At 42.4% G+C, this 27,894-nt stretch overlaps 1 protein-coding gene across 1 annotated transcript; it reads right to left on the reverse strand.

The window, feature by feature from the left end:
- Window positions 1-3,305: 3,305 nt before the first annotated feature.
- On the reverse strand, window positions 3,306-27,071 carry LOC109991898 (myelin protein zero-like protein 2). The gene is made up of 5 exons (XM_065960168.1): window positions 26,687-27,071; window positions 9,218-9,387; window positions 8,601-8,811; window positions 6,993-7,167; window positions 3,306-5,513 (listed from the first exon to the last, which is right to left on the reverse strand). Exons 1-5 carry the CDS (start codon window positions 26,739-26,741, stop codon window positions 5,357-5,359), a joined length of 768 nt encoding a protein of 255 aa, XP_065816240.1. The 5' UTR covers window positions 26,742-27,071; the 3' UTR covers window positions 3,306-5,356.
- Window positions 27,072-27,894: the final 823 nt, after the last annotated feature.

Below are 27,894 nucleotides of genomic sequence, written 5' to 3' on the forward strand. Positions count from 1 at the left end.
GATCCCCAGCTCCTGCAGCCACATGTCCAACGTGTCCTTTGGCAAGACACTTACCCCAAGTTAACCCAAGCTGCTTCTTCAGCGGCGTATTAATTTGCATGAATTGGATTAGTTACTTCTGATGGTCACTTTACACAGCAGCCTCTAACCTCAGTGTGTGAATGTGTAGGTGTGACATGCGGTGTGAAAGCGCTTTGAGAAAAGCACAATACAAGCTCAAGTCCATTTAACATAGTCACTTGCAAATTTACTTTTTGACACATATCCAGCAAATTCTTCAAAGCCGGCACAGTCATGTACAGGCAGCGTCTTTGCCTGTTGTGCTTACCTGGCTGAAGTTGTAACCATCTCAGATTTCTTCTGCAAAAGGCCAAATTCAATACAGTTCTCATCGGATGCTTTTCTTCATACCAGATGAAGACGTAGCGTATGTGTACTGTATGTGTTAACAACATTATGTAACAGCTCCCACATTGGAGTAGGGGTATCGCTTTGTTTAGTTTAAATAGATGCTGAGTTCCAGGACTTGCTTTACTTTACGTGGGAGCATTCCCAACTTTTCATATCCACAGTGTTGTATTGTGTTAATAACTATATCTGCTGTAGTTTGAGAGAGGCTCCTTATCTTTACTCGAGGATAATGTCTTGTGCCTCTTACCTGGGTACTCTCTCACAGTCACACACACATCATGACATTGTGTGTGTGAATACAGGAGCTCTCTGTCTAACTACAGTAGTGTGATCTCAGTTTCAGCCTGAAATCTCCCCCCCTCCACTTTCCCCTTTTTACCGGCGACTCGACTCAACAAGAGGCCTGTTCTTCTGTTGTCAACACTAGAGACAACGAATAAAGGTGATTTAAATTGTTGTAACCATTATCCACCGGCCAAAAAACGTGAGAGTCTTTCGCTCTTTTCATCCATTTAAACGCGTTTCATGCACTGAATACTTGAGAAAAGTTACCTGATACATTATAAACAACTCGATGTACGTTAAAGGTTCAATATGGGGAGAAAGTTTTCTCAGGGCTGCAACAAATCAGCCGGGCCAAACTCTACACTAAACATTCAGGCAAATAGAGCTGACTCTCCACCTTTGGGCAGAGCTGAGTAACTGTAGCATTGAGTGCATTTTGTCAGTGTGTGTATGTGTGTGTGTGTGTGTGTGTGTGTGTGTGTGTGTGTGTGTGTGGGAACAAGTAGAGAACTACTGCCATCACTATAAGTCACAGTGTGACATTCCCTCCTTCAGCTACATACCAATGAGGTGATTTATTTTCTCTTACTGCGACCCGTCATGCCAATCCTCTCTCTACTTGCTGTGTGCGAACATAAGTAAGTGTGTGTGAAGGAATTTAGTGTCACCACATACCTGTGCCAGGTCCAGCCTATCCTAAGGTGTGGAATGCAGATGGAGAGATCTGAAGCAACACAGAAACCAAGCAGAGAGAGAGACAGACGTCATTTCCTCTTTGGAAAAAAACGACAATCCTTTCTCTCGTTTGTAAGCGTGACAGACACACTTAAGCCCATGCTTTGTGACAATAATCTACATGACTAACATGTTGTGTGAGTGAATGAGTATGTAGGTGCAGTGGTTAGAGCTGTTTCCTCACAGTAAGGAGGTTCCTGGTTTGAATCCCCGTCTGACAGGAGCCTCTCTGTGTGGAGTTTGTATGTTCTTCCTGTGCATGTGTGGGTTCCCTCCGGCTTCCTCCCACAGTCCAAAGACATGCTCGTTAGGTTAATTGGTGACTCTAAAACGACCTCTAATTGTGAGTGTGGCTGGTTGTCTGTCTCTGTGATTGACTGGCGACCAGTCCAGGGTGTAACCCCGCCGCTCGACCAATGACAGCTGGGATCGGCTCCAGCCCCTTGCGACCCTGAACATGAAAAGCGGTAAAGATAATGGATGGAGAGTGAATGGCTAATAACATGAGTCCTATAGAAGGTTAAGATCCTGTAACTTGTATTCACCTGATGTGCCGTTATCCACACACAGCAGTTGAATAAAGATGAATGCACAAACATCTGTCTGGACTCAGGTGGAAAATTCTGTATTAACAGTAATTGTGTTTCTTTGGTAACCTTGAGGAGTCAGAGATATCAGGAGAAATCTGTGGTATCTGCTTTGTGTGCAAAAGCTGGTTTCTCAGAAGCAATAAATGTTTGATTTATTTCCTTTTTTTGTTGTCTCCCCTTCAGCATACTTTCCTAAATTTGCCTTTTGGCTCCCACCAGGGAACAGGCGTAAACTTGCTGCATGCAGATGTGGTTCTGTTTGTCTGGGTGCAGCGAGCGATGCCAGCGATGATAGCATAGTAACAAGTCAAGAAAACAGTCATGTCCTTCACTCAAAATAGAAAGTGCTCTGTGTGTGTTGCATTGCATTCTGGTCTATTCAGGATGGCGTCCCTGGGGGAGGGGGGGGGGGGGGGGGGGGGGGGGAATGTTTTATCTGCTTTTTTCTTTCCTCAATAGATGTGCAAAAATCAGATGTTTGGATGTTCATATTCATTTCAGGGATGTTTTGTAAAAGTCTTACATCACACTAAATCCACAACATGACAATTTACCTTACGTAACTCTAACATCCAACATTTAAATGAACCAAGTGAGCCTCAAACAAGCTCTGATCATGTTATCGCCACACTCAAATTACATTGTTGAATTTGTGGAATTATTCTGGGGGCCATGTCTCTGCTCTGTGAGAGTAATTAAAATCATCTCTGGGGATTTAAACAGAATGATATTTAAGCTCCGCTGTTGTTAATCTTTTAGCTTGGATAAACAGGCCCGGCCTCCCAGCCTCCCTTCACTCCTTTATTAGCGGGAGTAAACTCTCTTCTGAACCAAACCACACGCTCAAACACACAATTTAGGTCTGTCAGTCAGTAACTGAAGCTACACCCACAGGGACTTTGATCAATGCACACAAACACACACACACAAACATACACACTAAGAGTAACATATTCACAGTCATGAACAATCACATCAAGCCACCACATACTGCCATCACGACAGGCATTAGCATATTTGACCCTGCTACAAATTAAACAAAGATCCACTGCAGTCAGGCTAACAGGTAGGGAGCTCTGCAGACACACTGCCAGCACACCGCTGGAGGGAGTGCATTAAAGATAATGATGCATAATAAATGATAGATAACAAGATTTATCTCTTACATAATGGATGAGTTATGTACCTGTGCCAAGTTTTGTGTAATTATTTGTTTCATGGGTCAACTAGTGCCTGATCAGATCACCTCTGTGTGCGATACAACTTATGTAAGACCAGGTGTCAGAGATTTAAAAACGCATTTTTATTAGAAAATCTTTTTCTTTATAAAAGCTCTATAACAAAACACAGACAGGGACATTTTTTAAAGAACATGGTAAAATACTTCTGGCATTATCTAAAACAAACAAAAAATAGGAAAACATCTATAATCCAATAGCTCAGTATTACATCACAAGTACAAAAATCTGTCACATAAAGGAAGGAAGACAGGTATTACAATCACTTGTTAGTAGATGTGCTGCATTCACAGGCACATGGAGAGAGAGAGAGAAAAAAAAGGCTCTTGAGGACATTTTGCAAATCAAAGGGTTTTCAGATCTGACTGCACGCTCCCTCACAGCACTCCGGACAAGTGCGGGGATGTGGCCGCCCGCTGAATGATCACGTATTTGGCCGTCCGACTGAATGACAGCAACGTCACATGTACTCTTATTGATCCATGTAATCTGATGTGACATTAGCCCTCAGCCTATGGAAACAGGATGAAACCACTTTTAACAAATGCTTTGGTGCTTGCAATGATTATGATGGCGTGCATAACTGACTGAAATGCAGGACTGGAGGACTATAGAACCCAAAATGACTCTTAAATGTGAAGCTATTATATGACAGATAATCCAATGGTAAACCCTGATTTATACTTATGTATCGAATCTACACCTTGGCATACGCTGCATGTTCGCATAGCCCTGAACCTACACAGAAGCCTGACCCACAGACTGTAAATATTAATGTATTAAGCCTGAGTGACGTCAGCCATGTGTTCCTGCAGGGTGATCGGGAGGCTCATCAGCAGCAGCCACCATGATGGAAATCCTGTCCCAGTCTAACTTTCAGTCAACCTAACAATCCTGTCAGCTACCCGCCTAACTATGGATAGCATGTATCGTTTTCAAAATCAAAACAGAGTTGTTTTAAAAAATCACCTTCCTTACAGTGTATACCAGTTAGGACAATAACTAATCAGACCTATTTGTTTTTTTGTACTAGGCTGTAAGCATGTTTATTTATGCTGTAAAAACTGCTTGTTTGCCTGTGGTGTGTATGTGACTACTGGTGTTCCTGGAGTCGGTCTCAAGTGGACACTCGACGAACTGCAGGGTTTTGAACTCCCTGCCTGATGTGTATCTCCTTCTAAAATGTAACTACAAGTCAAAACGATGCAACCCCAAGCCATGTGATTGGACCACAGTATGGCATTGTATGATCTGCATTCACAACATTTCTGGTATCACTGCCATTTTAAAAATTCTGCAATAGGAAGCACGCTACAAGCTAGTACAGTAAACTGCTGCTCAATGTATCATCTCCAAATCCAACATAATACGCTTGGTTTTAGTGGCCATGGTTTCCTGCTCACAAACAAGCAGAGAATGTGTTGTAACCGACAACTAGCGATATAGAAATCAGACTGCCAACTAGCGTTTGTAGGAGGATTATTGCAGAGCTATGCATACACGCCAAGGCACAAGTAAGTAGTGCTCACAAAAGTATAGGCCACTACAACGTAGCTGCAGTGTAGATTCAGGCAGAAGTATAAACCAGGCTTGAAGGTATTAATATGGCTCATCATGGCAGAAAACGTCTCCTTCTTTCAGTTGCATGTTTCAGCTGATTGTGTATCAACTTTCCACACCTTACAAGGTCCATGCTACAAACAACAGTTATAAATACAAATGTGTGCTTTTCACTTTGAGGAGGATAGCCAATCCAGCTGCTAGGATCTAAGATCGGACGCCATGCAGATTTAATCCAGCATTTCTTTCATCGTCTGAATATTTCCTGGCTCACTCAAAAGTAAAGAATCCACCCTTTTGATCCCTTTCAAATCCTTCATCTTTGTTCTTGTTCGGAAATTTACCAAAACATGACTTAGTTTTCCTCCCATTCTTCAACAATGTGCTTGTTTTTCGACACAGCAGCTCGGCTCTTTTCACCTCGTCTCCACTCGGATGATCTGTGGAATTCATGCGTACCATCTGGGCATCATTCCAGCAAGCTTCCTGACTGGCATCACACCTCTGTTTTCTGCCTCTCTGTCTGTTCCCACCTCCTCAGTCAGAGTCGTCTTCATCCTCTTCGTCTGTGCTCCGGCCCTCCGACTCTGAGGAGCTGGGGTCTTTGGTGCTGGCCTCTGAGATCATGCCGTCTGAACTGTCAATCTCTATGGACGTCTGTGACATGTAAAGATGTACGGCCCTTGACGGGTGGCTGAGACACACACACACACACACATAGAGGGGACAGGGAGACATGCACCAGACACGGTAAGAAAAATGTAGCACACACACACACACACACACACACACACACACCAGGTAATGAATACATGGCACATTCATGAATTATTTATGGCCATGCATGTGCATAAGTCACAGACAATGGGGACAGGACAAAGACGGGCAGACAACACAAACACAGGAACAGGGACACAAGGTTAGCGTCACATAGGGTTAAATGGTCCAAATTGAGAGCGAAGGTTGGATCAATATTGCTGTTTACATCTGCATGTGATCAGGTTCTAATTGACAGCAAATGCAGTATTGTGAGCTTTTCCTTGAGAGGCTTGGCTTTAAAGTTTGGTGCGTACAAGGACCTTTAAAAGTGACCAGCTAAAGCGCCCAGTGCAGAGAGATCTGAAAACCCAAGAGAGAAAGAAAAGATGTCCCACACACCGGAAAAAAAACAAGTTGCATAGACAAAACAAGTCCATTGTTCAAAACAGACAATCAAGCATCCGAGATGCTGCTGGTTTTCTTTGAGATTTTCCACAGTTGCTGATCGATTCAATTAAGTGCTGGTTTCGTTTTTTTTCTCCAAAAGTACTAAATTAAATGTCTGTTTCCAACAAGTGCTCTGCATCAGGTTTGGTTATTTGATAGCACCTTGATTATTTCTCAATATGGGATTAATAACACCAAAGAATCTATTAAAAAATACAGCAATACTTCAGTAGTGAAACAAACAGAATTGTACACCAGAGTCTTCTTTGAGACAAGAAAAAAACAAACACATTAGAGGAGGATTGCACAGCTGATACATCATCGAATAGCTTTGTATTGGGTTTCATAATGTTTCCCATCATCTGTCCATTACACCGATGTTTCAATAGAAGCTCAGAAACTGCTCATTCATTGTTCCAGAGTTTCTATTGTTTGTTAAAATAATATATTCAACATTTGGTTTGCACTGTTATGCTGGGGCTCGACATGTATTAGTATAGAAGTATACAGCAGAAATACACCATTGTTCAACTTCTACATCTTAAAAAGATTTACTCTAAACAGGAAATGTGATTGGAAGCCCGTTTAGCTGAACAGGAACAGATCAAATGATAAAAAAAAAAAAGAAGTTGTTTCTCTGCAGAAAAGAAAGGCACTTGGTGACGTAAGAGATACACAGAAGTCTGGCTAAAAGCTTCATATCCACAGCTTTCTACACAAAGGCACATTCTTAATTTATCTCTGGTTAATGACAGCTGCCAATCAACTGGTCCAGACTTGGGATCCAAAGACTGTGGTCGGAGAAGAAGGTGAAAGTGAAGTGTCCAGAGAGCCCCCAGAAACTCAAGAAGAACCACCAGCAACCGGACCCCAGAGTTAGAAGGAAAGTGAGAGAGGAAGTGTGTAATTCTTCAGTTCCTCTCTCTATCCCCGTCTTCCTCTGCCTATGTCTTTTTCTCGCTCTTACCACGCAGTGGGGTCTTTTCTTTCTTTTTTTCGCGGAGCCTCCTCGTTGCCTTCCCGCTCTCTCTGGCTCTTCTTCTTGCACCTTCTGCAGGACAAAATGATGATGAGGAGGATGACCACAGCAGCGATGCCGCCCCCGATGGCCAATGCCAGAAGGACAAGATCGGAAAAAGAAGCTGTGGGTGATAACAAAGAAATGCAGAGCTGTGTTGTTTTATCCAAAAGCATGTTTTCATTTTAGACATGTTACAGGTGTGGCTCTCAGGATGGCAAATGAGCTGACAATGATGGTCCCCAAAGGATGACAATGACTTTGGTTATGCCTTAACCTTTCATCCACCACTATCGACATTTATGCTTTAAAAGAAATGTCTCAGACACTTTTCAGGTGGGTGAGAACCAATACTCATGATACTTAGAGGATGAACCCTAAAAACTTTGTTAGCCTCACACCTTTCTCCTGCAACCAGCACGTTCCCATTTGTGGTTTCTGCGAGTGAAATGTTCAAACAACTACTGGTTGGTTCCACGACATTGTGCATGCCTGGGAATAAATCACACAGACGTGCCTCTTCCCGTAGTCCAGCAGTGAGTCTGACCTTCGCTTTTCCTGTGAAATATCTCAACTCTGGATTGGTTCAAATGTTCATGATTTCAAGACTATGTATCCTAATAACTTAAGATAAGATAAGATAATCCTTTATTTATCTCACAACGGGGAAATTTACAGTGTTACAGCAGCAAAGAGCAAAGTGCAAAGATTGCAAACAAACTTAGGCAACTTAGGCTAATATTTAAGGATATGTTACCTGTAACATATATGAACATGCTAAAACACATTACCAATCATGACCATATATCCCAAAGTAAATTAGCAATGACACCGTGAGCATGTTAGCATGCTAACATTTCGACTTAGCTTCAAGTATGCCTTTTCACACTGTGCTTGATGCAAGCATGTAGCAGTTGCTATAGCCTGTTGACATCCACATGATGATGTAGGCTACTGTGTGCAAAATATATGTTTAAAAATGAAGCAGTTAATGTTAAAACATTTGTTGTTCAACATTTATGACATGATCCGAAAGGTTTCAGGTGCCATTCATTGAAGCTGTAAAGAATGTAACCCAGTGGTACAACTTTGCACCAGTATACCAAGGAGCACAATACACCGGTGCATTAGGATAAATGGTCATGAGGGTGTTGGTGGAGTTGGTTGGCTATGGTGCAGGCTTTGTGCAGAATCATCGCACATGAAACCAGGTTTATGCACTGCTTCACAGGGCCAATAGCATAATATTGACTCTTACAGTATAACATTTTACTCATTTGGAAATTGTCGATTATAATAGATTTTTTTTAAAGAAATAGGCATTTGCCATCATTTTAATTTAGTTATTACTACAACTTTAAAGTTAAACCACATCATTTCAAGCAGTATTCCTTTCAAAAAATTTGAGTCCAGCTGTCGCTTCATTTTGATCCAGTCAATTACGCCCTCTTAAAATTTACCTTTCATTTCTTTCCTCCTCAGAGACACAGATGAAACCAGACTACATTTTAGGAACTTATTTGAAAGATATTTTGCCTGAACATCAGAAGTGCTGACCTGTGGTGACCACACGGAGTCGAATCTCTCCGACCGCTCCATGAACATCCGGCGGATTCTTCACCTGGCAGATGTAAGTGCCATTGTAGGTAAACTTGACCTGCTGAATAATGATGGAGGCGTCACGGCCCATGATGTCGCCAGCCCAAACGACACGCTTCCTGAAAATTCCCTCCGGAGGGGGATATGCTTTCTGCTGGAAGTGAAACACCTTAAGAAAAATAGAGAGTGTAGATTTAGTTGGAGCAGTAACGGGTGGTATTTGTTGGATTGTCACAGGTAGACTGCCAAACCATAATAAGGCTAGGGAAGGAAGGTAATGTATTCACACAGAGACAAGACAGAAACTCAGACCTGCTGCTCCTTTTCTTCTCTGTTCTCAATATGCAAACACACACACACACACACAGGCTGTCTTGTGCGCTCTATAGGGAGCCTGATGACTCACCGACTCCTCTCTTAGTTGGCTGAGGGGGTGGATGCTCCCTGACACAATGAGGAAAGTTGGAGGTTTGATCTCACTTTTCTTGCAAACGCAAACACACACACACACACACACACACACACACACACACACACACACACACACACACACACACACACACACACACACTCACCGACTCTTCTCGGCCTGGTTTAAGAGGTCTGAAGGTCCACGAGATGACGACTGTATTGTGGTTGATTGGAGAAGAAGACTGGAATGTGCACTTCAGACGAACATCCGTCCCATTTACTGCCTCCATCTCCCCAGATGTGTAGATACGCATCCCGCTGACCTGCAGCACCCCTGCAATACACAAACATAAGGAGTCAATTTCAAATGCTGGATACAGGACACACAGAGAAAAATCAATACATAAATAAATGGTTGGAAAGAGAGATACAAAATGCATACAAAAATACAATGCAACAAACACACTATGATTTTACCCTCATCAGTAAATCCCTGCTCAGTGAGTGCATGCTGTGTACCCAGTGACCCTACCTCTGCCTACGCAGTGCTGCAGCAAGAAAAATCTTTATTTCTAAGTTGTCAGAAGCACCACATAAGATACTGTGTATAAAGCATATAATCATATCCCACAAATTACAACATGAGGAAGTAGAATATTAAAGGGGACATAGTGTGAAAAATCCACTTGTACAGTGTTTTTGAACATAAACTTGAGTAACCTGAGTGTCTACTGACCCACAAAATGTGAAATAAACCCATCCAGTCCTTTGTTTGTGGTCTGCATAAGTCTTACAAGACAAAGAAAAATGCTCTGTTTCAAATTTGCTCAATTTGTGATGTCACAGTGGGATTCTGGTAAAAAAAAAAAGAAAATCCCCTCCCCTCCCCTGATATCTGCTCCCATGGACTCCACCCCCAGCCTAGAACACAAATTTTGCGCGGGTCTGCCATTTTTATTCTCGCTACAGAGGAGTGATGTCTACGGTGAAAACTCAGGGGGGGCTCATTTAAAGAGACACACACACCAAAACGGAGCGTTCTGAGAGAGCTGGTTTATACAGGGTCACAAACCTCCTCTGGTGCTTGATTCATGTTATATTTTGACCAAAGCACAGCACAGATGTTTCATTTAGACCACAGGGGACAGTTTGAAAAGGTGGGGGATAATATCTCCACTTTAATGTTGGAATCAGTGAGTTGGTCTGTTTCACAACATGCTGAAAGAGCGCACTGATTTCAAATCAGTGGGCCAGATCTGTGACACATGATGAATAGTTGCCCCTTTAGCTGCACTGCTTTAGCTCAGACAGAGGGCTGGAAGTACACTATGCTGTATATTATATGGATATGTGCTATATCAATCGCTAAAGTACTCGCCGGACCTATTAAATGGACAATGAATGTACTGGAAGAGCGGAGAGGGATATTGGCACTTTGGCTCCTCAGCAAAATGATGGATGGCGCTCCCTAGAATGGAGTTTATACATACACTGCACACAGACACACAAGCCCTGGACAGAGACATGCTTGATGCTGAGTTCCTGTCTGGCAGCCAGTCAACATCACGTCAGGAACCAGACGATTACGTCTCCCACCGCAGAAGATTGCAGAAAGCTGTCTATCAAGTTAGATCCGACCTTATTCAAAAGCAATCCGGTGAGTCTGTGTGAGCCCGAATCTCTGTGGAAGTCTGTGTGCAGGCTGTCTGTTTCAAATAACCTGGTCTATTTATAGAGTGAGCTCTATAGACCCTTACAATATAGGAAGTCTTATTAAAGTCCATGCCCAGGCACAAAGCACACCGTCTGTCTGCAGAGCTGGCAGCCACGCTGAGCGCAGGATGACAAAGAATTGACTTAACTTAACAAGCATTTTTCATTTGAGGATTCAGGGTTAGAGCTCTGACTGTCAGAGAAACTTTACAGACTTACATGTGCCATCTCAGGTTTCAGATTTATATACGAGGTAATTCAATTTTTGTTCACTCAATCAGCTAGCATCCTGGTTATGCTGTTGATTTTATGCAAAACTGAGAAGATGTATTCATCAGCCGTTGATTATTTAAAAGGGTTGCATGCTGCTGTGTTCAGTGGTTTAAAGTGTAGTTTAAGTGATTTAGATTTGTTCTATCCACTACACAGAAGTGAGGATAGGCAAGGAAGGAAAATTGGGCCATGTTGTTACCCTTGCATTATGAATACAGTGAGCATTAGAGCAGCAGCTAGCTGGGAAGTTGTCAGCAGGGGCTTGGCTCCTCAGGCTGTGTGTTCTGTTCCTTATCAGACTGGAGAGGGTTTCCTGTGGGCCGGGATGAGAGAGTGGGGTGACCAAATGGCCCCTGCACAGCATTAAACAGGCAGGCGTCTCTCTCATCGCACTCTTAACAGCCTAATGTGTTTTAAATGAGACTGATGAAACCTGGGAGGAGTGAGGAATACAAGCAAATCACATGGATATAGGTATGTATGCACCACAAAGAAGTATCCATCATGTTAAGTGTTGGGTCCTTTTGTTATGACTTGTTTTTGAATGAAATGGCATGTTCGTGCAGGGATATTGGTTTCCTTCAGGTACTTCAACTTGCATCAGTATATTTCTGCCGTTAAAGAAGATGAAGTCATCGACTGTATACAAAGCGAACATTGTCACTTGTGTTCAAAAGTGACGCCAATGCATAAATCCCTTAAAGCTACAAAATGTATTTAGTTTGGTGTGCTTTGGCGCACACTAAAGGTCTCTGTGTGCAACGGCATTGTTGTCAAGCACAGTGCTGTGATGCCTCCCCTGCTTAGACAAAGTGCATCTGTTGACATACAGATGGTGGAGACGCCAGCAAAGACGTTGTGAGAAACTAAATGGCCATGTTGACTGACAAGGTAAACAGTAAATGGTGAATGGACTTGAGCTTGTATAGCGCTTTTCTATTCTTCTGACTACTCAAATCGCTTTGACACCACAGGTCACACCAGCAGCAGAGGCTGCTATGTTAAGTAACCATCATATGTAACTAATCCCATTCACACACATCCATACACCATAGACAAAGCAGTGGGAGCAACTTGGGGTTAAGTGTCTTGCCCAAGGACACATCGTACATGTGGCTGCAGGAGCTGGGGATCGAACCCCCGATCTTCCGGTTGAGAGAGGACTGCCTCAACCACGGCACATTAATATTACCGGACTCTGCCAGCGTCTACAGCCCTTTGTTAGCAAAATGTTTTGCATTCTGCATTCTTTATAATGACCAGCAGGGGGCAACTCCACTGGCGCAAACAGAAGCTCTTTTGTTTGAAAAGTGAGCTTCTATATTTCTTTCTCTAATATTTTCTACCTTCAGTAGAAATTTCCTAAAGCATGTATAGTATCAATCGCTACTTTCATGTCTTCTTCAAAACAACATGATAGAAATTTGGGAAATGATTGTCACATTTTGAGTAAATGCCAGGTTAAAGCAGGGCAAACATTTGGGCATATCTACCTTTAACAAGTCACATCAATGGTGTCTTGACAACTTAAATACAAAGGCTACAATGCAGGTTCACCCTTTACTTCAATCACTTCTGGTTTCAAAAATAACATAGCATTGGTCAAAATGCCAAATTTTTAAAGCAATCTATGGTTAAAAAAATGTCCAAGTCACTGTTTAAAGTTTTTTTTTTTTATTACAAAGTGGAAGAACTTCAAAAGGAACAAGCATCCTCTGTGACCTTCCTCCTGCTCCCTCCCCTACCTGATGGTGGAAACACTGAAGTCAGTGGATTAAACTGCCTGTGTGAGGGATATTCATTAGGCAGATAACATCAGCACTGGCTGTATCAGTCCAGCCAGTAATGACTGCCTCCCTGGCTCTCCTGCAACTCTGTGTGTGTGTGTGTGTGTGTGTGTGTGTGTGTGTGTGTGTGTGTGTGTGTGTGTGTGTGTGTGTGTGTGTGTGTATAACTGTGTGTGTGTGTGTGTGTGTATAACTGTGTGTGTGAGGAGAAGAGGAAGAGTCTGGGCCACCACTCAAAGGTCACATACTCCATGTGAAGTTTGACAAAGAGAAGGAGGAGGGGAAGTGGAGTCAAAGCAGAGAGTTTTAGTTTTACAGAAATGACAAAAAATCCTGTCAACAAGAGCTGACAAGTTTTATTTTAGGAACGCCATGTTTTGTATTGTAGCAGTGTAAGGAAACATGGATTTGGTGCACAGGGTTTGATGTGGAACAATGAAATCTGTCAGAGAGACATTCATGGTCTGACTCTTGTTGTGTTGCACCACTGCAGCTGATGTTTCATGGATGATAAATGTGAAATTTTCAATGAAAAATATCAGAAATTTGGGTCTCAAATTTCTTAAGAGTTGGTGGTAGGGGCTGAGGCTAAACCAGTTGAGAACCAGTGCCATGGCGACTGAAACCAAGCGTTTTATGTTGGAGTTATAGTAGTAGTATATAGTATTGTTACGCTGATAAATAGCGTTCTAGCGTTGTTCCAGAATGTAATCTAGTATTAGACTTCCATCCATCCATTAGCTTTTTCTGTTCGGGGTCGCAAATGATTGACTATCAATGAGCCACACCCTGGACTTTTCACCAGTCAATCACAGTCAATCACATAGAGACAGACAACCAGCCACACTCACATTCAAACCTACGGACAATTCAGAGTCACCAGTTAACCTAAAGAGAATGTCTTTAGACTGTGGGAGGAAGGCTACAGAGTATCCAGAGAGACCCCACACATGCACAGAGAGCACATGCAAACTCCACACAGAGAGGCTCCTGTCAGATGGGGATTCAAACCAGGAACCTCCTCGCTGTGAAGCAACAGGGCTAACCACTGCACCACCGTACAGCTGCTTTTTGTGTGCACTATGAGCGGAGCGCAGCCATGAGCAGCTGTACACACATCACAGGAGAACTACAAGATGAAGCTGGAATAAAGAGAAAAATGTGCAAACATCATGTTACTTTGTCTTTCTGTGGATGGTTTGTTGTTCTTTCGGTTCCTTTTTTGATGTAATGTTGATAAATTGATGGAAAATATAATTGCAAGTTTGTATATAGTGTTTTATTTTAAAAATGACCAGATGCTTTCCTTGTCTGACTTCCTGTCCAGCTTGACGCATGGCAGCAGCATCAGAGACGGGCCGTGGCGCTCACTGTGGAAATGAATGACTAGAGTGGCAGCAAGTATGGGTGGCACTGAGGGACGCGTAGTATGTGGAAACTGGGGGTTAGGCTAAATGCAATAGTGCCTTCTAGAGCAGCTTCCATATCTCTGCTCTCTCAGTTTGTTTGTTTGTTAAAGGGAAGGAATAAATCTCTGGAAGCACAGTTATTACACATCAAACCAGTATCTACAGTAAAACCTGTTACATTTCTGCACTAAGGGCAGTAGAGCACTCACAGAAGATTTCTGTGCAATACACAGCGGGTGCTATGCATATCCTCCCCCAGCTAATTGTGTAAAAGCTCTTGCTGAAATGATTCATCATGCTTCATCTATAACAGGAGAGTGAGCAGGTCCTCCAGGACGTAACACCTCCATTCAGATTTCTCCCCCTTAACCAATCTATTTACATGACATGAAATTAAATAAGCGTCGCTAATCTCCTTCCAACAACAAAAAAATGAAAACGCCTTCAAGTACGTCGTCCTTTGACACACGCTGTGCTGATTAGGGATTGAGGTTAACTACCCCTTTTTGAAGGCAAATGTGTATTAGCAGAATGTCTGAACGGGCTATGTGTACAGTGCCTTAATTACAGCGCTAATTTGTCCCTGCAGCGAAAAAAGGAAGTGATCACTATTTAAACGGTCATTAGCGTGCACTAATTCCCGAGGAAGATGCGTGCCATTACATGGAAAAGAATTTTAACTCATTTATGGGAAGAGAGATAAACAAGCAGAAATGAGCTTAAGTGATGAACAAGAGAAGGATGATTGACTAGATGACAGAGTAAATGGTGTATGGATGGAGCTGGAGGAGAACATTATGTTGGAAAATATATTCTTCTACATAATCGCAGTCCATAAGGAGGAGATAAGAGAATCCTGTTTGTTTGCTTGAGTGTCCGTCTGTCCAATCTTACTCCTGTCCAGCCTAAGTCACTCACTTGTTTATGTCTGAACATCCTGCAGTGACCACACCCAGCACACACAGAGCTTCCACGGCTTATTAAGATGGAGTAATGTACCCGAAAGACGAGGGCAGGGCCAGAGTTCAAACAAATACATGAGTGTGACAGAACTTTGGAGCAAATGTGTTTGACAGTGTCGGGCTTGCTGTCGAGTAGATCTTACAAACGGTCATAATTTCAGAAGCTTCCCTCCAATCTTTGAAGTTTGATAAGCATCTGACCTAAATTAGCCTTATTCCACGGGGGGAAAACAGAGAGTTCATTACTGTAACTAACAACACCCACTTGGCCGTCAACAACTTTACAACCATTATCATTTACTAGTGTCACAAGATGAGCTAGGAGATGTTGTTATTTTAACCTTTTCACATATGCACTCCTGAAAATGTCTATAGAATTTCAGGAGGACTGAAATCCTCCTGATCTGGTTGTTCACACCTACACATCAAAGCAGGAGACTATCACTGTCTGATGGGTGGGGGTAGTTGAGGGGTCTCCTGTGGAAAGACATGAAGAATAAAGAACAACACAGAAGCTAAAGTGCTCATGATGGATAGGCCGGGTCTTTGTAATATAGCAATAAGTATTTTTGTAAAGTGTCTCGAGATAACACTTGTTATGAGTTGATGCTATACAAATAAAAATTGATTGATTGATTGAAACTGAAGTGGTGGACAATGCAACAGAGTGCTGTACGACACTATAATGAGAATGTTTGTCTTTATATCAATGCTATGTGTGTTTGAATATGTGAATATCGAGTGAAACATCTCATTCTGCTGTGAGCTTTCCTGGCTTGACTGTAAGTATAAGTGTTATAAAATCTGATCTTTTACCCTGAAATATGGTGAACCTATCAAAACCCATAATCTATTTATAAACTATCAGTAATATTCCCACCCTGAGTATGATGTCAAAGGCCACTGTGTTAATAGCGTGACTTGAAAATAAGAGTTTTTGAGTTGTTCTGAAATTTGGCTGCAATTTGGCATCGAAACAATTGAAAACTTTCCCACGAGATTTCACCACAGCTCCGCGTCTTATCTAACACAAACATCTGTCAAACACTGTGTCAACTCAAAGTCCAGATGTGTCTATTTATGAACAGATAGGCCGACAGCATCAGGAGTAGCTTGAACAGGTTGTAAAATATTGTTTTCCATTGTTATCCTAGAGTTGGTCGTGTCTGGTGTTTCTCAGAGGCCTCACCGCGGACACAAACATACACACACATTTTCCATTACATGTACTGTACTGGTGTTGGCTTTCGTCCAGACCAAGCAGTCAATACCAATATATCACAAAAAAATGACCTTTCTGAACTGTTAATGCTCTATATTTCACCTGTCAACACTTCGAGCAACAAAACACTCTGGTGTACCAGTCGGTCCGCAGCCAAAGAGGGAATAAAATTTCATCTCCTGTGAAATAATCAAACCAAGCCCACTCCAGAGTAATTAGGTTTGCTTGGCTTGGCAGTCATCCCAAGATAGTATAGGAGCCTTTCAAAGAGGCAGAAATAATATCAAGTAGTGTTTGACCCCCCCAATATTATATTTCACCCCATGTCAACGAGGTTTAAATCGGCTTAACCTGTACCAAGTCTTCAGTCTCTCATTGCCAGCTTGAGTACATCAAAGTCGTTGGTAGAAGTATTTTTATTTTGCTACATGGGAATAAAAAAACTTTCAATATTCTTTACCCCCTTTTACATTTTCTTGTCCTTCCTACCAGAGGTTGTTTATGGAGCTCCTGATTCTCAGACGGTTCAGGGCTGGTTTCACACTGCACAGAGGCATGTTTGGTATATTGAACAAGTGTCTTAACTGCCTAGCGAATATCGTTTGGTATGTTAAATATTTCCTTTGAACATCTTCAAAACTATTCACAGAAGAGTGAAAGCATGTCTGCCTTTAGCACAATCCAAGTCTTTGTCCAAGTGCACATTCATGCACATGCAGTGCTGGTTTAGCTCAGCGAGTAGAGCGGGCGCCCCGTGTACAGAGCCGTGAACATTTCTAGACAACTTCAGAAGACTTGCCCACTGAAATCATCCTGATCTGGTTGTTCACATAAGCACCTCGCAACGGGAGAGTATCCCTGTCATGTCTCAGTTTGGCTTGAGGCATGATGGCTCGTTCATGCAGGTGCACCTAAATATGCAAATTATTAAAAGCAATGGGAAGTAGCGCTAACAGGGTTCCACTCTAATGCCCATGGTTGTAGAGTGCATGATGATATCTGGATACATGGGGTTTCTGTCCTTCGGAGTATAAATGGTTGACCTTAACTTTCCATTTTCTTAAAGCCGGGTTCAGACTGTACGATTTTGGGCCAAACGAAAGATGACCAATCGTGGCAATATCTGTGGTCGTGGCCCCAAAACTGTGGTCTTACATCACACTGAGAAGGTGGATCAAAGACGACTAATCTCACGGCCCTGCGACCAAAGATAGCCTGCGACAAATATCAGACACTGTCCGATATGTGGGATGATCATCTCCCAATGTGAATACTTCTACGATCTACGTCATACCAACCAATAGAAATGCAGCTTGAAACAACACTAATCGGCGCAACCACACAAGGACCTGAGCTGTCAAAATTCTGCCTCATTTCCCTCGTTAGACCATGTCAACAGTTTTTTTTTCCTATGCATATGAACCATGGCAAGAGTCGCTTTGTGCTGACTGCCATGGCAACCTCAGCCACACACTGAAGACGCTAATGATGCCTGGCTGCATACGTTTCACCACGTACCTCCTTATGAGATCTGTGTCGCACGGTGTGGCTTGCTATAAACTTCTAAGATTGCAAAAATGGCCGAGTCTGTAGGAGGCTTATGGGGATGTTAAGTCTTCTTGGAACAAATAGCAGGGGAGGAAACACTGCAGGAGAGATCAAACAGTTGGCACAACACTCTGAATCAGGAAATTGGTTTCATTACATTCTTTCCTAGACGGTGTGTGTTTGTGCCTTTCCTCTCTTCATTATGCCTCCCAAACAAAGGGACCACCGGAGGAAACTTGAGTCTCTGTTGCTCTGGTTTTTGGAGGAAACACTTACTTAAAGGACAACACACACAAAGAGCTCAGAGGATTACAAAGAGCCTCTTCTCTTTTTGTGGGAGCTTTCAAAAGCCCAGGTTGATTTTCATTTTTTTTAAAAGGCCTGTCTTTCATGCAGGGCTGGACTGATGGCTGGGAATAGCAGGTTCAGGTAACAGAGTGTTCGCAGGAGGGGTGGACTTACCACTGAGGGAGAGGGTGAGTGTTGAGTGGTGTAATGGGATAGAAACCCTGAGAGTGGACACAGCTTTGTGTAATACATCTATTCTGTTTCCGCTTATTCCTCTCAGTCCTGAACATGCAGTTGAGCCAAAACAAGCAAATACGATGTACATGTAGAGGTATGTGTTTACACAGTTTATTGTACCTAAGTCCTCGGGCTGTTCTCATTGTTTGGACCTCCTAGTTTCCATTAAAAAAATCAAGTTATGATAATATTCAAGGGACTGCAGATGTAAACTAGCTCCAAGCTAACTCTGGTAAAATGCATCAAATGGCAACATTTATGTATAATATTGCACATGGTCCCTTTACAAATAAAAAAGTTAATTAAATGGTGCTGACAGTTTCAGGTGGGTCTCGTCTGTGTGAAAAGTCAGGTTCATAGAGAGAAATAGTTTCCACAGTTGACAAATTAGCCAAAGATGTGGTGTCAGTTTCAGGACTATATTCAAGTCTTTAGGGTAAGGCCATTCTTAGTCAGGTGCAAGTAGGATTTCATGTCACAAAATTAGAGGTTATTTCTTTGCACACAAAAAAAGAGCAACCTTAAATCCGGAAAGCTTTTGTGTTTTCACACGTGCACAAATCTCCCTAATTTGTCGGGGTGAGGTGCCCGTGTGAACGCAAACGGCTTTCCCTGGACTATTTTTTTGCCAGCCCTCTAGAAAGATTTCTGTGGGAGGTTGGGGTGAGCCGATGTGCAAAGGCAGTGGGAAATATTCAGTTTAATTTACGATGTTTACAAAGTCCTAGAGGAGACATAGTTTTATTTTTTTAAAGCATGAGCGCTTTCTATTTTGCGCACCAGTTTTATAAATTTGCACACGCATTTTAGGAACTTGCATTCTGCATCCGCTACAATATATTAGATATGTCTTTGTATGTCCCGCCTGTTTAAAAAAAAACACATCCACAAATGAGTTATAAAAGTTGTAAAACGGGTGCGTGAAATAGAAAGCCATGAAAGCAATTTTGTCCTGCTTAAGGTTTAGACAGGAATAGATTGTTGGTTTGGAACGGATATTTACATTTAAGTGGAGTCTACCTACTTTTCAAATCTATGCCATACAGTCAGTCCATCTTTTGAAAACAAGGAAATGGCCTAAACATTCCCTCAACCCATCCTTTGGTAGCAACAGGAACACTGACTGGGAGCCGGAGGTTTGATGTCCGAACTCACTGATTGTCTTGTTGTTGAAAGGAAGACTTCCTGCTAGACTGAAGGCTGTAAAGAGCTCCAGATTTATCTACATGTTTTCCTTAAGATGGCATGTGCAGATATCACATGCAGGTGTAATGTTCCGGTAGCCACATACCTGTTGCCATGCAAAGTATTTAAAGGAAACACATGGATCATTCACAGAGAAAGTAAAGGTACTATCTCTGCTTGCTTTCTTATTTTCCTCTCTTTGAAAACTTCTAACACATCCCTTCTAAGTCAAACAAAGTGGGACTTCCTTGGATGTTCCGGTAGTTTTGACTTTGTGCAGGTGGAACTGTTTTCTTTCATCCATGGCGACTCTCCGTGCTCATGCCTCTTTCTCCAAATAAAGCTGAGGTGTAATATATGGAGGCCTACTGCAGAGATGTACCAGACACCGGCTGTTTGGAACAGCAAATCTAAAAGCTTTCATTTGCCTGATAAATGAGAACTCGTACTTTCTTTTGAAGAGCTATAAAACCGATCAATCTCTGCATGAAAACACCAGATTTTGCAGTTTTTTGATACCTCATTTATATTCTTATTCCTCATTTAAGCAAATAGGAGTGTAAACTTTAAGAGCTGAATATACTCTAAAGGTCAGCCCAAACACAGAAGAATCATCAATCTCTTTTTCTAACTCTTTCTTCCTCTCCCTCCTGCTTCCTTCCTCCAGACCAAATTGTAATTCATCAGGCGGTGGTGTCCAGGGGAAACGTGTAGTGGGTGAGTGAGGATAAGAGTTTAATCCATCAAACCTCTTCCACTCCCACCTCGCAGCTGACTCAACAACTTCACCGCGGGATTACAAACTCCTGAGAGGGGGGTTGGGTGGGGGGGTACCAACACGGATGTTTTTCGATTCTACACCCCCACAGGCTTCTGTTAGCAAGATGCTCCAACCCTCAGAAGACAGCCTTAGATTCAACTATTTACTACGAGGATTGACCGGTCATAATGTTTAGTGGTATGAGTCAGAGCAAATTCAGTCCCGCAGTGACTTCCACCTCTGCTCCTTAGCAACATGATGAGTTAGCGACTGACCACATAGCGGCTGCACACATCAGGAACCACACAGCGGGGGAGGTATTGACATCTGCTCTTCATCCCTTTGCTCTCATTTTTATGAATGCAAATCTGTGAAAATGATACTCAAAAACTTTTTAGAAACACTTAATCTTTTGGCTTCGGAAACAATAGGGTTACATAACACTTGGATATCTCCGCTGAGGGAAAAAAACTGAATTAATCCGTTTTCAAACACAGCCAAGCTGGGTTGTTATGCTAAGTCTACATGTCTACATCTCTGTGTTCTTTACTCAACGGTCGACTGTGTAATTACAGTGATTGTGTCTTGGGCTCTGAGTGACAAAAACACAGACGGCCTACACTCAGCTGTGCCCGCAGACACATGAAGAGCTTTGAAAATGCTGCTTCTCTGCTAAATGTTGCTCAGGCTAAACCTCCTCTGTGGAGGACGATGTTGGGGGACATTGTTTTTACTGCTATGGCTTTTTGAGGGACTAATTTCTATTCATTCAAATGACAATAATATTGGTGTACAGATGATGTAAGTTGGTGCATTAATCTATGCTACGCTATGGGTTTAGCATTTCAGCCTCTTCATGTATGTGTCACCTGTATCCACAAAGGTAGCTGGTAAACAAAAGTCTAATGCTGCCTTCATGTGCTCCTCGGAAATACAAAATTTATCTTATTTACGAGCTATGAGCACATGGCCCTGCAGAGTCGTAATTACGAAGTTTTGTGGATACCGAGTTGTGACGTTTGTCCTTCCGGTTTGTCAACCGGAAAGGGTTCGATCCCTAGCTTCTACAGCAACATGTCCAATGTGTCGTTGGGCAAGACACTTAATCCCAAGTTGCTCCGGCTGCTTCGTCGATTGGCATGTGAATGTGTATGAATGGGATGAGTTACTTCTGATGGTCACTTTCCTCAGCAGCCTCTACCATCAGTGTGTGAATGTGTAGCTGTGACCTGCGGTGAAAAAGTACTTTGAGTAGTCAGAAGACTAGAAAAGAGCTATACAAGCTCAAGTCCATTTACCATTTTAAGTCACATTGACGTCCATGGACATTAATTGGAGTCACACGGAGCATTCAAGTTAATTAATGTGACTGAAACCCGCCCCACCTACACGCGCCAGCCCTCTTCCCCTTAACCTTCACCCTCATTCATTTAAATAGCTTAGCGCAGTGTCACATAATGGGTGAGCAGAACCAGATAAGTAGCTGCCTCCGCTTCTCTCTTCAATACAGAGTTCACTTTTGTTAGTCAGTGTTTTAAATAACATTGAGTCTGAACCAAAGTCAGACACTAAACAAGGAACAGGAAACTCACAAAGAGCAGATCTACAAGCCTTGGAAGTTCAGTCACCACCACTGCTGAGTTCATCACAGATATTGTTATGATGTCCCTTGGTTCTCTCTCTCTTTGCAGACAAGGATATTTAGGGGGAAACCTGCAGACTTTCCATGGAAGGTTGACAGCTGATTTATTCCACATGCTGTAAACCTGGAGGAGGTGCTGCTTTAACTGTAAGATATCTTTGTTTGTCGTAACTCTAAACAGTTTTCAGGAGGAGCGACCAGCCAACAAACCATGTAAGAGTGTGACTGCACGAGCAGAAACCTATGCTTGCAGATATGCTGTGTTTGCAGTTGCACGGATTCAGAAGAAAAAACGAGCGTGTGTGTGTGTGTGTATGTGTGCATGTGTGCACAAACACTCCAATCTCAGCTGAAACACAAACACTTGCAATTCAACAAGGAATGTTTTTTAAAATCTCTGTTTACACTTGGAGCAGTAGATTTAAACACTACACAGGGAGCGCCTCGCCTTCACAGTCAAACACTTCACAGATGCACCCCAAGCCTGCAGGCTTTTGGATTGGTGTGTTTATGCATATTAGCGCGTCACTGTCGCTGACTCTACACACCTCCAGGCAATCCCATGAACCTAGGCCAGATGCCGTCCTAGGTGTGTCAACACAGCACAGCATGTCAAAAACCGCAGCAGGGCTTTTTATACTGACCTATTGTTGTGGTGAGATTATAAATGGCGTGGCACAGTGATAATTGCTACATGCCAGTAAGAAATAAACAAGGTGCTGCTGATCTGCTGTAAACCTGAAAGAGTTAAAAGTGAAGCCTGAACAACCAGTGTAAGCAGCAAGACGGTGTGCGCGCTAAACCTGTAAGTCAGGACAGGTTGGTGCACGTCAGCCTGGGAACATTTCAGGCGTCTGATAGAGGAAGAAAGTGTAAAGAGGAACACAAGAGGAAGTCAAGCAAAGCCAAAAACAAAAGACAATAGATTTATCATAAACACCAGCGGATGAGGAATAATGAGAAGAGATTTCCGGCCTGCTGTCTTCTCTGTGTTTGATAAAAACAGAGGAGATCTGGTCCAACTTGGTAGAATAATCAAGTGTGTGTTACCTTTTCTAAGTACAAAGTCACCGTGTGAGGCTTTAAGATGTTGTTTAGCCAAGAAGATATTAATGTCATGTCTGTTTGTGTGGATTTTGGTGACCCCTGTGGACAACGCAGGACCCGTAGACCTACATGTTAAAGTATTTTTTTCACAAGAATCGCATCCTGCTTTCTTTTAACATTTAAATGTATCACTCCTATGGCTACAGGAGCCCTGAGAGGACATGTTTCCTGTAATAAGGAGTGCATTTCAGTGGTTTTCTGGAGATCTCAAATTCTTTATTTTCTTATCTCAGGATAACAAAACTGGTTTTCCTGCATGATAACGAGGTTATTTCTCAATGTCTCAAGAAGACAACTGAAATGAACACAGAAAAAAGAAGCGTCGTCATCCAAAGATAACATCATAAATGTGTTGTAATCTTGAGAAAACAACCAGATGATACTCGCTCACTCAGGAAAACGGAGTAAAATGAAACTTATGGATACATGTAGGGCTTCCTCATGTTTCTGTATTCTGTATCAGCGAGGTGTTCGAGCACGACTACCACCCGATGTCCTTGACGCCCAGCCACCGCCATCTGACTGTGTCGTCTCCACAACCACCGCCGCCCTCATTCATGCACGACCTGCTCCAACCTCCACCTCAGCGGCAAGGAAGTGTGGACAACAGGAACGCGAGGAATACAAACCTGCATCTTATCCCATCCCCCCCCATCCCATTTTTCTTTTGTAATGTAAAAATGAGTAAGCTCTTTTTACCCAAAGTAACGAGTAACGTCAGTAACTGTCAGTAACTGTAACAACGTTATTGAATCTGGAAAGAAACAAGGTACCGTACTAGTTACCACAAATAATAGTGGCGTTACAATAACACACCACTGCTGACGGTCTCATTTGCCTTTATAGCTCATTAAGATGCATTGATTTAATTTCAGTCTGTTTCATAACCAGCTAGAAACTCTGCACAGGAGCTTTAAATCAAGCGTTTTTGAGGAAAACCTCTCTTCTTTTAACACTCCTGCTTTTGGGTCAAACATGATTTTTTTCATTTTGAATATTTCAGCTGCTCAAAACGAGAACAATGTGAGGTTCTGGAGGGCGCGGTGCAAACCTCACCACGGTGAGTAGACGCTAACAATGGCTATTTTTGGTCTCAAACAAAGATTGTTTCTCTCCAGGATAAAAAAGGCCAAATGTCCCAGGGTGCCAGACAACCAAGGGACCCAAAAATCCTGTTTTGTTAACTGCATCATTAAGTTTGATTAAAAGTTAATTTGAACCGATGTTCTGACAATATGAACGTAGCTTAAGCAACTTTTAAGACATTTTATTTGTGACATCACACCGCACATTCCCCTGAAGGCCAGGATCAAATTCAGAGAACACCCGGGGCCAATTTAAGGCCAATCAAAGTATTCCAGCACATACTGTACATATTTGTTCTGCTTGATAGCAGCTTGACAGGGAAATTGCACATGCACAGAGGTCACCAATGTTTTTGTAGTTTTTTGGGGTTTATGTTTGAGACAACGAATGCACTTCTCCGTACAACTATGCAAAAACCATGTTGCACTGTGTGTTATTGCTGTTGCCATGTGGTCGGCTTTTAGTCCTATATTTGTGTTTGATGATTGTCCTGTGCCTCCACCATAATGACGCTAAAGAAAACCAAACAGGAGCTACTCCTAACTCCTGCTGAATCATCCACCATCAGATCTCAGCAATAAATTAAAAAATGAATCCAAATCTGGTTGCAATCAAAACTGCTCTCAAAGGCAATTCCATTCTGGTGATGTAAAAATCGAAAAAACACCGCTCCCAGAAACATCTTGACACAAATTCCGATTTATAGTCGATGTCATTTTTTTCTTCTTTTTTTTTTAAACTTCTGCCATCCACATTTTACAAAACACACCAAGGAGCAGTGTGTTGATCTTTTTAGGGGCGATGAAAGCTCCAACACTTTGCTGTGATTATGTTTGAAGCAGCAGGAAGAGAGAGCGAGATTATTCAGTTTGCTATGTAACGTATCTCTTCAAAGATGTAGCTCTTTGCAGTTAAGTGTGAGAGTATGTCTTTGATCAATGCAATGCATGTCAGACGAAAGGGGGGAGTGCTGATGGGTAAATGTTGTTAGCTGTATGCTGTGTTAATGTCACAGCAGATCTGTTTACCTAAAAGAGGGAGGGATGGGGGGGAGATGAATTATTCCTCGCTGCACAGAGACTGAAAATGTCTCATGAAAAAAGATATGACTCTTCTGGCTCGTCACATCACGGTGCGTTGATTTGCCAGCACTATGAAGCCAAAGGCAAGCGGAGATGATTATAGAAGAAATGAGAACTGAAATGAAGCCGAGTCGTAATCAGTCCCAGCATGCCTTTCTTCATCCTCATGCTGTTATTTGATTTTCTACCCCTCTGTATGCACCCAGTATATTTATCCAGCCCCTGTGGCCTGCCTGTGAATGTATCATTACTGACCCGCAGGCACATGCTCCTTGTAAACACAAGCAGCTTGCTACTATTGTGAATCCCTACATGGTGCTTTGGCAGAAGATGGACACGTTCAATCGATATAATCCACTTAACTGGGATGGACACGGATTACTTCAAGGTTAAATAACCTGAATGAATTGCAACTGATACACCAATTTGTGATATTAAAACATGCTCCATTAGCTGTGCCATTACGGCTTTTTACAGTGAGCAGCTCTTAACAATAAGATTTGATGTATTAGTGTTTATTTCCATACGCCTCTCTGACATGTTGTTATCATCCCACTGACATATCCTGGATCGCTTTCCTACAGGAAGCAGGTTGACTTATCTGCGTCCAGTGGTCCACTTCACTGTAAACTTCACAGCAAGGACGCACATGAGAGGGCAGGAAATGAGTGAGGCAGCATGGAACCCAAACACAATGCAGCCAGGGTCTTGATGCCGGTAAATGGGTATACTTTAAAGTCATTATCCTGCCTGAAGTTGGCTTGTTTTATAGCCTTCACCTGAATCCTTCAGCGACCCTTCCCGGTGCCACTGTTACAACTTCTGTTACCACTTCCCTGTGACGCACGGCGGGCGCTCAGAGATGTGGGTTAGGGGTCCCTGTGGAGCTCTCTCTTTCTCTCTAATGGACAGCCAATCAACGTCTTCTCTTTAACTCCGAGGCTTGACTGTAGGGAGCGTCTCTAAAGAGGCATCCTGTTGTGTCTAAAGACCACTCTTGGGATGTTTGGGGGGAGTACATTTTGGAGAGTCCTGATGCTACAAAGCCGAGCACATACTGGTTTGTTTATGCCAAGTACAATCAAAATACAACAATGGATAGAGAGTTATAGGCTAGAAGAGAATGTATTAATTAAATTGCCACTGTGTTTTAGAATGAGCAAGAAAAACATAACAATTAGAACACAGACTTGGATACATCACACTAAACGGTGTGATGATTCCCAATACAAACAAAGGGTTAGGGTTAGGGTTAGGGTGGATCAATATCCCATACATATTGACTGAAAATAGTCCATCGTTTCATCCACTCACACCAAACTGGGGTCTCACCTGAAGCTGCGAGTCCACACAGGACGCCGAGGAAATAGAGCCCCTTTACGCACATTGGATGGACGGCAGGATGTCCAATTATCAAGAAACTAACCCACTGAGACTCCTCCGCCGACTCACAGTGACTGGAAACTCCGCCGAAAAAGTCGATGGATCCCCTTCCGAGAGGGCTTTAACTAATAAAAAAACACTGAAGCTACGCGGAGCCCTCTCCTCTACCTTTTCTCTCCAAAGACGCGTCCCAACTCGCCGATGCCCTCACACATTTTCCCTTCAGCACCCTCCCACCACATTTTCGGGCGGAGTAACAAAGTCGTTCACTCTCCTCGCTGCCTCCTTTACCTCTCTCCTTCACGTCTATCACAAAGCCCGCAAATATTTAATGGTCACCTAACCTGTTCGGCCACTGCGTAAAACACATTTGCGGTGCCATGCCAGAGAGCTGTTGCGCAAGCACACATCCAGTATGATTCATAAAGACTGTGTGTGCGGGCTCCCTGGATAATCTGAGCTAAATATGTCATCATACTTTTATAAGACGTGACACACATTTTCCAGATGATTTTTTTCAACTTCATGATTCTGTAGAGTCGAACATGTTATAGCGTCATATTTAAGTATTTAACATGTTCAATATTTTACTACTGTAAGACCAAAAGGATCAAATTTGAAACCAATGTTTCGATTTTTATCACATCATTACATGTTAAAGTCAAATCCCCTTATTTAGGTTAAATATTTTTGTCATAGATGCAAGCTGGTCGAAGAAGTTTTGCATTTTAACATAAGTATAAAAATATAAAGTAATCTTAACTATTTAATGGATGTGAGAAAATATACATCTTTCTCCATGTCAGAAACCACAGAACTGGCACTCTTTGACTTTCTATTTAAGAGTAAAAAACAACCAGTGAGACGAACAGAGCAGAAAACCTTTAAAAGAGTTCATTATCAAAGTGGTCGGTTACTGGTTTGAACCACTAGGGGTCAGAGCTGCACTTTGATGTAACTGCTTCTATAGAGTCTGTCAGAAAGATCAGAGAGGCTGATATTCAGCTCTCATCTCTGTAGCATGTCATACTTTTTTATTAATTAAAGGCAATATGTGACTCTAGTTTCATAGATATACAACCTTCTTTGTAAACCTCTGACATAAAGAGGAAACATCTCAGACACCTTTAATGTGGACTGCAACATATATGATTATT

This window comes from Labrus bergylta, chromosome 11 (genome assembly GCF_963930695.1).
Source record: "Labrus bergylta chromosome 11, fLabBer1.1, whole genome shotgun sequence".
Classification (NCBI taxonomy): domain Eukaryota; kingdom Metazoa; phylum Chordata; class Actinopteri; order Labriformes; family Labridae; genus Labrus; species Labrus bergylta.

Coding starts and splice junctions, on each gene's coding strand:
- LOC109991898 (XM_065960168.1), bottom strand. CDS start 26,741: ATGTGCGTAAAGGGGCTCTATTTCCTCGGCGTCCTGTGTGGACTCGCA. Junction 7,168..8,600: donor ACTCCGTGTGGTCACCACAG/GTCAGCACTTCT, acceptor TATCACCCACAG/CTTCTTTTTCCGATCTTGTC. Junction 5,514..6,992: donor AGAAAAGACCCCACTGCGTG/GTAAGAGCGAGA, acceptor TGTGTGTCTCAG/CCACCCGTCAAGGGCCGTAC.